The 15,659-nt window shown below is 30.1% G+C and overlaps 1 protein-coding gene and 1 non-coding gene across 2 annotated transcripts in view; both read left to right on the forward strand.

The window, feature by feature from the left end:
* LOC113388622 (adenylate cyclase type 2) overlaps positions 1-15,659 on the forward strand; it is a 260,300-nt gene that overhangs the window by 183,965 nt on the left and 60,676 nt on the right. Inside the window, exons 4-5 of the mRNA XM_026625986.1 lie at positions 4,232-4,365; positions 6,521-6,730. Of these exons, the coding sequence (XP_026481771.1) occupies positions 4,232-4,365; positions 6,521-6,730 (344 nt within the window). The remainder of the gene's footprint in view (positions 1-4,231; positions 4,366-6,520; positions 6,731-15,659) is intronic.
* Positions 9,345-9,416, forward strand: Trnah-gug. Its single transcript has one exon. It is a non-coding gene; the product is annotated as a tRNA-His (tRNA).

The following is a 15,659-nucleotide window of genomic DNA, read 5'->3' on the forward strand; positions in this document are numbered from 1 at the left end:
AATAAAAAATATATCTCAATAACCAGTAAAGTTATAAATTTTTGAACGACAATATTTGAAAGTATAGGTAAAAGCATGCACAACCAGTCATTACCTTAATCCTTACAATGTTGATTACGGGAGATAAACGGCAATGTTTAAAAATCCATGACAAAAGTATTTTTTTTCCTCGTTAGTTTTTTGGCTGTGAGCACTGTTGTTTAGTTCACCCCAATATAATTTTAAGTACACATTATTTAATTATTTTCCAAGATGTATTGCTAATTTTGACTCAGATACAATAGTTTTTTTTTATAAATAATCTCTTATACGTTTTAATTCATGCCTACCCACGGTGGGGTAAAAAGGACCAACTGACATTACTCTGGCAAAGGCGTAAACAATAAAAAATAGTGAACATAACAGTAAATTCATTTAAATAAAGCAATTTAACTAGAAATAAATTAAATAAATAGTTATCCCAACTCTACTGATGACTATTTTCGATAAAACACCAGATCAAGGTTATATACAGTATCATCCTCTGTCCCATGAGATTTATATTTTTTATTGGATGAATAATGTAGCTATATTTCTGCAGAATCTCTTTAAAATTAAAACTAAATAATTATACGTGATTGTCCCATTTTTCTCAGCTTGTTAGATGAAATGAACCAGGTGTCAAATTTATGAAAAACAACAAAAAAACACATTTCTACAACGACGAATTAGCTTGGAGTTTCACTTAACATAGTCAGATAGTTGTTTGTTTGACATGTACTATTTTCTGTGATATAATTGAGTTAGTTTTTACAATATACTTACTCAAAATCAAATTGGATCTTTAAGCTCTGCCCTACCCTATTATCTTCTTAGATCATGTGGGGGTCACCAATTTAGTAAATTTATTTATTTATCAAAAATCGTTGATAGCAAATAATGTTTTGATTATAAAATGAATTTTATGAATACGATAGCTTATAGAACCAGGTCTTTATTTATTTTCATTATATTATTTTCGCGAAAACAGTTCACAAAAATTTTTGGCAAGAGACTTGAGCCAATAGCAATTTTGTTGGAATTTATTTATTGGTATAATCTAAATAGAAATGTTGTATTTCATTGTATATAATTGTGAATGAAATTGCAGTAAAAATTTAGTTTAATTCAATATTATTTTTATATTACCATTAAAAAATATTTATGAGTGTTTAATATTGATTAGCATTTAATTTATTTTTAAATGCCATACCATAAATCACTTAACACAAACTATTTTCATCATAAAATTAAACACTGAATCCAAATTATATGTGTGTATAACAATGTCATAATTTATTTTATAGCATAATAAATTACCTATCGATTAAGTAGCTAATGTTGTAAAATAGTTTATGTACTACATAATATACTGATTTTCATTGACATACATGTGATTTTACACATAGTATTTTCTGTACCATGTGTATTACAAATATTTTGATTTCGGAAATTTAACTTCAAGCAAACATTTTGTCATTAAATGCGAGTTATTAAATTCCCGAAATGTATGTACTTATATGAAAAGAGCCAAAGTTATGAAATTGCCCTGACTTATGCTGCCAGAGCAACGTACGATAATAGGTTTTGTCGAATTAACTTTAACAGAACATCCTGGGGCTTTTCGTCATAAAATCACAATCTGTGAAATTAGATATGAAATCCATTCATATTATTTTCTCGTGCGTGCAGGAGTCGAAAAATGTAAACTTCTAAGAAGACATGTAAGGTTTTCAATTTAGAGACAGTTTATGGAAAAATTCGAAAAGGATAATAGAATATAGAAAAATTTATTTTTTATGACTAGCAAAAAATTTATTTTACCAATCACTAGTTTTATAGAGTCGTGAGGCAACAAAGTTCGTAGGAACTGCTCTGTAATTCACGCAGTTATGATTTTCAAGTAAAACTTTTTTAGGCGCGAGTAGGTTGTAAATCCGTACAAATCCAACGGAAGTGCCAATGTCATTCGCTCTCGATGAGATCATTTCTATACGGGTCGATTGTGATTAGTCGTCGTGTATGTGAATAGAGATGAGATATATAACGACAGATGAGATCTGTCGTTATATATTCATTCACACAGTGAATTATGCCTAAACAAATATTGTTTTTGCAACTTCACTCATCATGTAATTGTGTTTGAAGAACTTCATGTAATTTAAATTAATGTACATTCATTGACTGCTTGTATTATTTTTTTTGCTGGCGATACAATCTTATTCTTTGAACAGCTGTAATATCTGTCTTGCCTAAAAAATATTTTCCATTTTAATAACTTCAAAGGTTTATAGAAACTGTGAATAAAATAGAAATAATTTCTAATCAATAAACTTACGTTTAGTTCACAGAACAAATATGTAATTCATTTTATTATTTTCAAGGAACAAGATAAAATATTCTTCTGATTCAAACATTTTTCATTAAAACAAGATTTGTACTACGATGTAAATTTTAAAATGTTTAAGTATCTATGCCGATTTCCTTGTTGATATCGGAACGCATACAACGTTGATGCCTTATTACGTTACGTGAAACACGTCGCAGCTTGAAAATAAATTAGAACCATTATATTGTTTGAAATAAAAATACTCAAAAATTATTGTATGTTATTATTTTGTTTTTCTATTAAAAGTATATGTAGGTATATAAGATTTAATATTTATGGGATTGTAAAAAATTACATGCATTTTTTAAGTTTATCGTATGTAAAACATTCATCAAAAATAAGTGCTCCGTACATCACTCTTGCTTATTGCAGCGCTCTTTATTGCATTTTCATGATGTGATGGATTTTTCCCATCTATAACAAAATTTGATATATTTTAAAATTTAAATTTTATAATATTGTGATAACTTCCAACATTACGTTGAAAAAGAAAAATGTTTCTATAAATAATGTTTGTAAAATTTGCTTTTATTTAATCATAAATAGTGCTTACAATTAGTGCAATTAAAGTTATTAGTACTCACTCATTGTTATAAAAAAATTTAATATTTTTCTTGTTTATTTTAATAATTTTCTATTTAGTCAATTCAATTTAGTTTACTTATAAATACCATACAAGTTAGTTTAGTTAAAACCTTTAAATTATTATCTTACATTTTTTATTGTGAACTAGTTGGTTTACTATTATCGATATTTCATACTGTGTGAAATCATTATTAATTTTAGAAACTATATCTAACTACTTACAGTATTTAAACAATTATTTGATGCAGGAATTTTAATTTAAAAGTCTTTAAGAAAAAGAAAACAAAACCTTACTTTATAAAATCCTTCAATTCTGTAATCGTTATTTTAACAAAGTTTTTAAAGTTCAACTCATACAAAATCCTCCTAATTCTAAAAGTATTACTGGTAGAACTCATTAAAATAAGTTAAATCAACAAATCTAATATTTAAAGCTAATTATATAGAATGTTGAAGGTAGAATAATCTTAATTTAATGAGCTTCGTCCGTTTCTCAATCATATTAATATCTAGAATAATTTTGAATAAAAATCAATCTTGTTAAAGAACTTATATATACTATAAAATACCGTTAAAACGATTATCGAAAAACTGGACCAAAAATGAGTCTTATGCAAAAAATCGTATTATGCAGAATAGGATCTATATCTATATATTGTCTATATCAAAATGTAGAGACCTGCCTAAAAGTATTATGCAAGATATTAAGCATGTTCGTCTTAATAGGTTACTAATGTATATCATATATCTTTGATATATGAACACACTAATTTTTTACTACTCTAATAAAGGTTCTAATACAGCTTTGTCAACAGCCTTGTAAATATAATAATATATATAAAAATAAATTATTTTAATCATAAAAATTTATAATATTCATGACATATATATTATATGCAAGTAAAAGAAAAATGAAAAAATATAATATATATTATATATGATAACTTTTAATTCATAATTGAAATATGTCGAGATGAACTTATTTAAAGTTTTTCCACGATGTACCTTTTTTATCTATATAACAACGTGTCACAAGAATGCATTAGATTAATTTAAATCAGTTTCATTTTATTGAAATGACTCTAAATTATCGAAGATTTATTCGTTCATTCAATTCCTGTATAACAATTTCCATTTATCATTTGATGACTTATGTTGGATTTGGAAATAAAAAGTCTTATTAATTCTAATGTTATGATTTTATTTTTATGAAATTAATTTATATTTTTGGTTTTGCAGATTCAAGTCAATTAGATGTCTTGTATGCTAGGCATAAACGTCGACTTAGGAGGTCATTATTTGTATCTGGATTAATAATTGGAATCATTACATGCGTGGCGGCAACAATATGGCTTTTAATTACAGAAGAACAGGTAAAATAATATTACAGATACAAAAGTTAAAATTTGGATTTTTTATTTAAAAAATATATTATATAATTTATATTTATTTAAATATCAATTAATTAAATATCCTTCCTATTTCCACTTGAAGTTATATAAAACATAAATAGTAATATAAAACTTCAATTACCAGAGTCTAAACTGAGCTTTTAAACGCATTATTCAACTCCGTAAAACAGGTAATAGGAATTTTTTAACTAAAGCTTGATACGGTAAAATAAAAGACAAAGTGAATTTAAATAGTTAAGTTTTTAAATATGGATACAATAATTACTTTATTCTTATCGATTAAAGCACTTTTATCAATAAGAACAAGTTAGCATGTATCGTTTTAATAACAATAAGTTAGTATGTAAGATCAAACGGAGATTTCCATGCAGCATTTGTGAAGACTATTTTTTTTTAATATCGGTCAAATAATTTATTACTATCGTAACTAGCTAAACTGAAATAAACTGTTTGAACACTATTTTCTATGTGTTAATTAAATATAAATGAATATGTAGAACATTGATCAAATGAGTTTCAGTATATGATATTGCATTGTATAGAGTAGAGTCGAATGTGATCATATAGAGTCCAAGATTGTACTATGTAAATAAATATCAGTATAGAAAATATTAGATAGTATTTTGATAAAGATTGCAATCGAATTTATTATATGGATTGTGTTAAATCAAACCGTCGTTGAAAAAATCATCTTAAGTTCAGATAAAATGCATATTTGCTTAAATGTTCCATTTGGATTTGGTCATAGAATTGTACGTTACATCATATGATATACATAAAATAATAAGATATAACTATATATTGTATATTCGAACAATTCTGACAATTCTCTAATACCCATTAAGGAAACTAAGAGATGATCAAGTACATAATACGGAAACTGTTAATGCGCTTGATGCTTATACTAGTGCATTCTATCATTGTAAGATCAGAGACAATTTAATAGGCATTGTTGCATATAATCCAGGATCTGTTTCAATTCACACATTGCTAATAATTTTAAATTAGAAGATTCAATTAAATAATTTATTTATAATTCACTATTTGTAATGCTGTAATAAAGCTGCACTTAATCACTTTACTTCTCACTTTACGTCTCACTTAATACTTTTTAAGCATATTTGTTTAAACTACTGTAAATTTTGCTAAATCGGCAAGAGAAATATATTAAAGTGCAGTTCAAAAATGTATAAATTAATTTACTCAATGTATTAAAATAGCCAATATAAATGTATAAGTTATGGACAGCATAAATACACATATAAGACAGTATAAATATACATATAATCTAGGATTTATTTCATTTTGCATTTTTCTAATAATTTTAGAAAAAAAGGTTCATTGACTATTTTTTTTGGACATACGAATTTTTATAATATATTAGGTGCTTGATCTTTTAGTATTTTTGTCTAAAATTCTGTGAATTATTCTAATTCTGTAAAAGAGGTACCTATGCTAAAGAGTAGTTAAAGAATTTTGGAATATCTTGGATCTAATATATATAATATAATATATATATATATATATATATATATATATATATATATGTGTGTGTGTGTGTGTGTGTGTATAATCCAGTATCCATTTCATTTCACATATTGTTTATAATTTTAGAGCAATATTTATTAACTATTTTTTTAAATTCTAAAAATTTTCATAATGGTAATTAATATTACCATCTTAACATAATAAACCTTAAGAATATTTGTTTAAAATGCTCTATATATTTTTTACTCCGCAAAAAAATGAACCAAATAAACTAATTATTATTATGTATCTATATGATATTTCATTTATATAATTTTTGTAATATATACTTAAACTTACTAACATTTTATATATCTATTTTTTATTACCTCAATTAATTTAAGTTCAAAGCATTTTTACACCGCATAACAATAATTTAACTGTGACATTAAAACCTCCTAAAATTATAATGAAATAGTTTAAATGAAATCAACAAAATATTTTTTTATTCTCAATAAAAAAAATTACATTTTCTATAATTACATTTATTTTTATTTGATTTTTTTAATTTGCAAAAGTGAAGATAATTAATGATTAAATTTATCGAGAATTAACATTAATATAATTTTTTTTAATATTATCTTTTCAGAACTCAAAGCTGCATTGGCTTCTGGGTTTACTGTGCACTTGTATCATAATCTGCGCTTTGGTTTTGGGTCTGTCCAGGGTCCCAGGATTATTGAAATCCAGGGTCGCAGCTGCTTTTTTATCAATATGCCCGCTAATTGCTCTTACAGCAGCCTGTGAATTAGAGACCACAAATCGGAATGCGGCCCTGCCATTATATGTTTTGATCTTGGTAAGTTATAATATTAAAATGTTCTTTTATCGATAATCTTGAATTATTCTGAATATCGTGAAAATCTGTAAATGTTTGCACTTTCGATGAAAACAAAGATATCTATGTACGACAATGTTTCTATTAAATTTGATTTATTATCAACTATACTTTATTGATTATTGATTAAATTCATTTTCACAACAGTAGAAACGAAGTTGTTTTAATAATCTGCAAGTATTTTCTATACTACAAAATCAAATATTATCTACGTAACAATGGTAATATGGGTTTTTGTAACGTGCCATTTTCATTTTTAAATTTATGTAAAGCTCATAAAGTTTATTATTTAATTAATTTATTTAAATTTATTTATAATACATTGTGTACAGGTACACAACGAATTTAATTTTTGATTAAAAAGTAATCTTTTATGTACTATATGCAAATTGTGCATGCAAAATGCCGGTAATGCACTTTTTCCATGCTTTTAGTTTAAGGTAAGCTTTAAATAGCATTAAATACAAGGTTTATATTCGGCGGAGTAAAAATAAATTTAATAACAATAAACAACAAAAAATAAAAAAATATTAAAGAAATATTATTTAATAATAAATTCTTTCCGATATGCATCAAACAATTTTTAAAATTAACGCAATACCGGTATACCGAAAACCGGTACACCATTTGAATTTTCGGCGGTATTACTATCGAATTTAGCTTAAATACCGATATTTTCGTTATTGAAACATGAAAGCTAGTTGGACATGTTACATTTGAATTTAAGTTTTTCGAAATCATTTAAACTTTAAATCTCTAATCGCAAAGCAGGTGTCTTTTTAGGTCGTTCCATAGTATAAACAAGTGTCAAAATATTATATCGACTTCTTATTATTGCTTTTCAAAGAGCTTTATATTATTTCTCAATAAATAGAATCTAGTCTAGTCATTATGGTAAGTTCACCTCAGAATTCGAGATACCCAGCTGTAAGTCTGTAAATACTCGGTAAATACACCCTAAAAGTTGTCTCAAAACCTACATATGGTAGGGTGTACGCAGATTCTTACGTAATTTAAGCTTAAAGACTGATCAGACTGATAGATAATAATGTTTTATTCCTCTTATATAAAAACGTATTGGTTTTTTAAAGTGACATCGACGCCAAAATATTAATACTACAAATACTCAAAATCAGCAAAATAAAGCATTACCACTGGGTAATCTTTATTTTTTTAACTTCACACATATCAATCATAATAATTACTAAATGCTTTTGTTACTATAAGACAGATTGTAATTTATCTTGGAACTAAAAATTTCACCAATCAAAAAATATTAATTTACGTAAAAAGTAAAGCATAGTATGGCTGATGATTATATATGTTTATAAATATTCTAAATATACAGCCAAAATCGAGGTTAGACGACGGTACGTTGGATCAAATATGTTTTTAAAATCATAGTGAAATTTGTATAAAATATCGTATATAAATATTCTTAATAATATGCTATTGATGTTAAGTTAAGTTTTATATTTTATTTCTAGGTTTTATTTTTTGTTTATATTAATTTGTTTTATTATTGTATAAGTGACTTTCTATTTTAACATTACTTGTTTTTAAATATTATTAAAACCGGTATTACCGCCTTGTATGCGAAAATACCGAAATACCTGTTTGAAAAAATTTTAAGTGCAATTATAGTATGCTCATGATATTCCTTTTTTAAATATATACTGAATATATTTATATTTATATTTTATATATTTCAGTATATATTTTAGATATATACTGAAATTTTTAACTACCCGTAGGGTAAGTTATAGTGAAATCGCAAAAAATCGAAAATAAACATTTTTATATATCTGTACGTTTCAATGGTTTCTGAACATTTCGGCATACCTTAGAAAAAATGGATGTAACTAAAAAAACGCCATTTGGCGGTCAAAAATGAACATTAGACATATGTAAATCGCATTATCAGATATTTTATAAAGATTATAATAATAAGTACAAATTTTGTGTACATTTATATGGGTTCTGTACCAACGTTTAATAAAATGTACAAAATTTTCAAAAAAAAAATCAAGATACAAAGAAATCTAAAAATAGAAAAATCTATTTTTTCAAAAAAGTCAATTTTTTTTTCAAAAATTTCAAAATTTCTCAAAGATCTAATTTTTTCAAAGATTTGGATGTTTTTTTTTAATAATTTAGTTCTCGGTACGGGAAATTCCAGCAATTTGCCTCAAGGCACAATGCCATGCATTACTAGTTTTAAAATAATATTAATACCGATTTTAAATGCGAAAATACCAAAATACCAAAATACCAAAATACCAAAATACCAAAATACACGTATCAAAAATTCTAAGTACAATTTTAGTACAGCTCATGATATTCATTATTTAAATATTAATTTATAATAGTTTGAAATATGATTTCTTTCTTCAATTAATTATTTTAAATATAAATAAATAATAAAAGTAATGTTTGATATCAAATAATATTATAAAAACTCATTTCACAAATGAAAGCGGAATATCCAACTTTCTCCTCACTGCTATTCGCTCCATGCGCAACGCGCTACTCTGTTATAAGCGCGAATACAAGCGTTCGTTCATGTCCTCTGGTAGCCGTGATCGTCTAGTGGTTAGGACCCCACGTTGTGGCCGTGGTAACCCAGGTTCGAATCCTGGTCACGGCAATGTCGCGCACATTGTCACGGCAGAGGCAATTTTTTTCATTTTTATTCGTTTTTTATTAATTTTTTATGAATTATTTATATTTTTATTTACAATCGATGTCAAATTATGCATTATCATTCATTAATTAACTCACAAAGTACATTTAATTTATATTACAAAAAGTGGAACGATTTTTTTTACATCAGTAGTATCTGACAATTAGATTATAAAAACACTTGAATAAATAAGTAAATATTTTGTATTATCGTTTTTAATAAAATTTGTCATATTTTTTCATTTGAATCATTTAAATTCTGTTTTTGCTGATGAGTTTATTGCTACATTTCAATTAATTTGATGTGATCATTGATGATTAAATTTCTTTTTAGATTAATCACTAGATATTTTTCTACAAATATAATTAAAATTAATTACTCAACTAAATTAGGTATGAGTGACATTTTTTCTTAAGGCAAGTTGCAGAAACTTGTTGACACATGTAAATAATCGACATAATTGAGTAATATGATTTAGCTTTAAGCTTAGAAATTTTTGGAATTGTGACAATAAAAGTTTTAAATTTGACACAGCATTATTCCCAATTTTGACAAATATTTGTAAATGAACTACTTTATTATTTTATAATCTCTTTTCAGACAATTACATCATCATTACCATCAAAAGTTTATCAAAATCGTCGATTTTTTGCATCAATTAATTAGAAAGAAACGGTTAGACTGATTCAACACTTTATCTAAATTGTTTCAACATTCATAATAAAAATTATTGCACTTTTCTGCTAATTATGAAGAAACTGTTTGACCGATCGTCGCATAAATCTAATCAATGCGGGTTCTTAGCAAGTTATAAATTTACAAATTACATTACATTACATTATTATAAATTTAAAATACTTAAATAATTACTATCAATTTTTATAAATATCAAATACTACTATTACTAACAATGCAATTAATATATAATATATTAATAAATTAATTAATAAATACTAAATATGCAATTGCATATGTAAAAATAGATTGTTCTACTGATATAAAACTATTGTTAAGCATGGCCAAGATTTATTATAAAACAGTAAACTTGATTTTTTCTTGTACAGCTTATTAATTAGACATGTATAGCTTTTGCTTTAAACCACGTAATTATTTGAATAATTTGCCTTAAGTTTTATTGCATTTAAACTCCACGTTTATAATCCCTAATTTTCTAGTAAATTGCATTTTTGTAAAATCAAGTTATATTAGTTCTGCTGAAATATAACTTTTGTTCTATAATTAGAACCGACCATTAAAATTTTATTTTAAAACAGTATTTTTTATCCTATTTCATTTTTTTATTTCAAAACTAATGTTGGATTTTATACTAACGATAAATGATAAGCAATCGAATAATTCTGGATTGATATTCATATTTAAATAACTTAATAATAATGATAACTAGTGGTGTATGGATTCTGTGAGTTATTAGATGTATTGAAAAAATCACCTGGAAGTCTCAGTGTGGTTCCGTAAACCATCTCTGCTGCTGATGTCTTGATGTCTTCCTTGAATGAATTCCGTAGACCAAGTAGTACGTAGGGTAGTGTCTTGATCCACGGTTCAGAAGAACACATCAGTGCAGCTTTTAGGGTTCTGTGCCAACGTTCTACTAATCCATTTGCTTGAGGGTGGTATGCTGTCGTACGTACTTTCTTTGCACCAACTGCCTGTGCCAAGGACTTGAAGAGAGATGACTCAAACTGCGTGCCTTGGTCTGATGTTATTGTAGTTGGTGTACCAAATCTGGAAATCCAGCACGTAAACAATGCCTGCGTGACTGTCTCAGCTGTGATGTCTCTCAGTGGGATGGCTTCCGGCCATCTTGAAAATCTGTCAATAATTGTTAAGCAGTAAGGAAAACCATTAGTATTGGGTAAGGAAATTATGTCAATATGAATATGAGAGACTCTTTCATCAGGAATAGGGATGTGCAAAGGATTGAAATGATTATGTTTATGGATCTTGGACTTTTGACAGGATATGCATTGACGAGTCCAAGTAGCAACATCCTTTCCAATTCCAGGCCAAACATACCGGCTGCGTACCTCCCTGGATGTGGTCCTGATGCTTGGATGAGAAATACCATGGACTACGTCGAATGCAGTTTTGCGGAGGCTCTGTGGGAGATAAGGTTTAACAAAGTTTGACTCAATTATACAATAGATCGGAAAACCATCCAATGTTAATTTATGTAATCTAAGAGAAGTTTTTCCACCTAGCAGCTCCTGCATTTCTGGATTCAAGCTTTGCTCTATACATATTTGTTCAGCCGACAGTCTGGTAGGCATTTCAATAGTGTTAATTCTTGATAATGTATCTGCCACTACATTTTCTTCGCCTTTCACATACACAATTTCAGAAGAGAACTGGGATATGTATTCCAATTGCCTACGCTGTCTGTCCGACGCCTTTTCAGGTCTCTGCTGAAATGCATATGTGATGGGTTTGTGGTCTGTCTTGATAATGAAATGCCTACCTTCCAGCAGGTATTCAAAATATTTTATGGCCGCAAAGATGCCTAGAAGCTCTCGGTCATTTGTTGAATACCTCTGTTCCGTGGATGTGAGCTTTCTGGAGTAGAAACCTATAGGGTGCCATGCACCATTTTCTTCCTGCTCCAGAGTGGCTCCAATGGCTGTTGTTGACGCATCTGTTACTAAACATATATTTGTTGCAGCAGCTGGATAATGAAGTAAAGCGGCGTTTGCAAGAGCATTCTTTACGTCCTCAAAGGCTTGCAGAGATTCTGGGTTCCAAATGACAGGTGTTTTATCCTTCTTGACTGAACTACGTAGGTAACTGTTTAGCGGTGCTTGCAGTTTGGCTGCTTTTGGGACTGATTTCCTGTAATAATTCAGCATTCCCAGAAACCTACGCAGTTCCAGAACTGTTGTTGGCTGTGGGAAGTTCAAAATCTTGTCCACCCGGTCTGTAGCTGGAGAATAGCCTTTCTCACTGAGCTTGTAACCCAGAAAATCTACTTGGGACTTGCCTAGGACGCATTTGTTGGTGTTGATGGTTAGAGAATGTTCTTGCAAACGCTCAAAAACTATCTGCAGGTGGCGATGGTGTTGCTCCATGTTCTCAGACATAACCAGAATATCATCCACATATATAAACACAAAGTCAATGTCTTGGAATATGTGGTTTATGTAGCGCTGGAATGTCTGAGTGGCATTCTTCAGTCCAAAAGGCATGCAGAGGTACTCATATAATCCCCATGGAGTTATGATGGCAGTCTTCTGTATGTCCTCTTCATGCATCGGCACCTGATGATACGCTTTTGCAAGATCTATTGTTGAAAAAATTGTTTTATTGTGCAGGTTTGTAAAAACATCACTGATTAGTGGAGGAGGATATTTGTCTGGTTGCGTGCTTGAATTAAGTTTTCTATAGTCACCACAGAGTCTATAAGATCCATCCTTTTTTGATACCATATGTATTGGACTTGCCCACGGACTGCTTGAAGGTCTCAAAATGCCCCTGTCCAGGAGATTTTGTATCGCGGCTTTTGCAGCTGATGCTTTTTCGCCAAAAATCTTCCTGAACCGGGCAGCAACTGGTGGACCTGTTGTGGTAATCCTGTGTGCGAAAGGAGATGGTTTAATTGTTAGTCTCTGTGGCGTTCTAGTGATTGTTATATATTTGTTTAGTAAGCTCCTGAAAGGTTGGTGTGGGTTAATTGTGAAAATGTTAATGTTCTGGGTCTTCAGCACTTTGCCATCAGAGGCTAAGCCTGTCGTTGAAACAATTAGTCTTTTGCCTTTCAGGTCTATTAGTAGATTGTAGTAGCTTAGCAAGTCTGCACCGATTATGGCTGTTGCCACATCTGCTACTGTGAATTGCCAAGTGAAGGGTCTGCGCAGCGAAAGGTCCAGCTCGAGAGTCCGCTTTCCATAGGTGGATATTCGGCTGGAATTGGCTGCATACAGAACAATCTCTTCCTTGGCACGACCGGTTGTAAACTTGCTAGCTGGAAGAATCGAGAGAACGGAGCCAGAGTCTATAAGAAAATTTATCCGTGTTTTTCTGTCTGTCACACATAGTCGGAGCTCTGGACAGACAGAATTAATATCACCATCATTATTTGCTCCTGGTGTTGATGGTGACTTTAGTTTTCCGGCTTCAGGAGAGTCTTAACCAAACAGGGTTTTATGCATTTGGTAGCCTTCTCTCCAAACCTGCTATGGTAAAAGCATAGCTGTGATTTGGACGGCGTCTTTGATCTCCCTCTCCTGTGCCTGGAGTGACTTCTGGTCCTGCTTCTCTCGTCATGTTCTCTGCTATGTTTTAAATTCTCCACTTCTGTCGTCAAGGCATTTAGTTTCTGCATCATGGCAAGCAGAATTTCTTGGGTGCGGTCACTTCTTGGTTCAGGTGCTCTGCTCGCTGTGGCCATCACCGATGATGGCAGTCCACAAGTATCTACAAGCCTGTCTGCCATCTCGCCAATGGCTTGTAGCCCAATGTTTTTCGATACAAGCAGTAGAGGCCTGATGTGTTGTGGGAGTCTGTCCAACCAAAGTTTATGGATGATATCCTCCGAGATTTCACTCCGAGCCAGGTCAATCATTTCCCGTAGTAGCTGGGATGGCTTTTTGTCACCTACGACAACGTTTGTTAACAATTTGTCTACTTGCTTTGACCTCGACTCGGATACTCGGTCTAGGATTATGTTCTTCAACGTGTTGTATTTATTTTCGGTTGGCGGATTTCGCAACACATCGCTTACCAGGTGTAAAGTAGACCTGTCCAGAGCACGCAATACCGCCGTGTACTTTGCATGGTCGGATTTGATCCTATCTCCAAGAAACTCTGTCTCAATCAACAGGAACCATAGATCAGGAGCATCTTCCATGAACGGGGTTATTGTATGCCTGCCCACGTTGTAAATTTGTTCCGTTTTTAAATCATTGTTCACTTTGTTGGAGTTGCTCGCACATGGCGTGCGAACTTGAGTTTCGTCAAAATCGATGAGCGATCGATTTAGATCTTGTGAGGCTTCAGTGTTTGCGGGTGAAGACATTATTAATGATATAGTATACCTCGCTTGTAGTATCAAGATCAGAATTCAGCCACGTGTTTTCTCAGTCGCGGTCACCAATTATATAGATGTTGGGTCTATATATAATTTATATTTATAATTAAAAGAACTGAATAACGTGTATATAAGTTTAATTTATAATAACAAAACAAGTATAAAGCATCTCACTGATATAAAGTGTATTTAGGTTAGGTTTTATATCTTTACTCTTACAAGGGTTGATGCACAAGACAAGAGGGTGAGATTGCATTTTTCGCATCCCTCGAGCCCACGCAAGTGTTGCACGATGCGCCGTCGCCAACTTGACAGTTTGCGACGTTCTTCACACGCAACGTGTCTATGAAGTTGGTATTGGCGTTTCTGGTTGTTACTCTCGCCGCTAGGTGTAGGGAGACGCCATAGATTATTATAAATATTGTAACATTGCCTAATATTTATTTATAAGAATTATGTGAATTGAATTACAAAGGTAAAGTTATTTATTTAAAGTATATAAGTGACTTTAGAACTTTAGCCAGATTTTCTGCACTCTTTGCTCAATAGGAATCGAATGTTTTTTTTATTCATTCCGTGCGCCCAAAAACGTGAACAAAAAATGCGGACACAAAAAACACAAACACAAATCCATTTTTTCTGAGGTATGCCAAAATGTTCAGAAACCTTCAAAACGTCGAGAAATGCAAAAAAATTCATTTTCGATTTTCGGCCCATTATTATAACTACCCTACAGAAAGTTAATAATAAATGGTAGTCTGCCAGAAGGCAGGTTCATGGTGTGAAAGCACCACAGATTAATGATTCATTTTACTTGTTTATTAACTCTTTTCACACCAATGCCGCCACTCTGACGGCGAAATACATACTAATTTTGGAATACGCGAGTGGAAAGGGTTAATCCTATTACCTGTTATAATTAATTACTTTTATAAATCTTTCTGTCAAAACTAAGGCTTCCATGCATCATGTTTCTGTGCTTCAGCTCTTAGTTCCCTGTATTTTCTCTTCTTGCGTAAGTTCTTCCTCCCAACTATTGTAGTCCTTCTATTTAACCTTCAACTTAATTAAATTATAATCTCTTTTTTAAAAGACTATCACAGCTTTACTAAAAATATAGCATTGGTTTGAAACTACTATATAATACTTTAAATAATTTGCATCAG

The sequence above is a fragment of the Ctenocephalides felis genome, unplaced genomic scaffold (genome assembly GCF_003426905.1).
Source record: "Ctenocephalides felis isolate EL2017-DRISC unplaced genomic scaffold, ASM342690v1 CF-g0.4_SCAFFOLD_03572, whole genome shotgun sequence".
In the NCBI taxonomy this organism is placed as follows: Eukaryota; Metazoa; Arthropoda; class Insecta; order Siphonaptera; family Pulicidae; genus Ctenocephalides; species Ctenocephalides felis.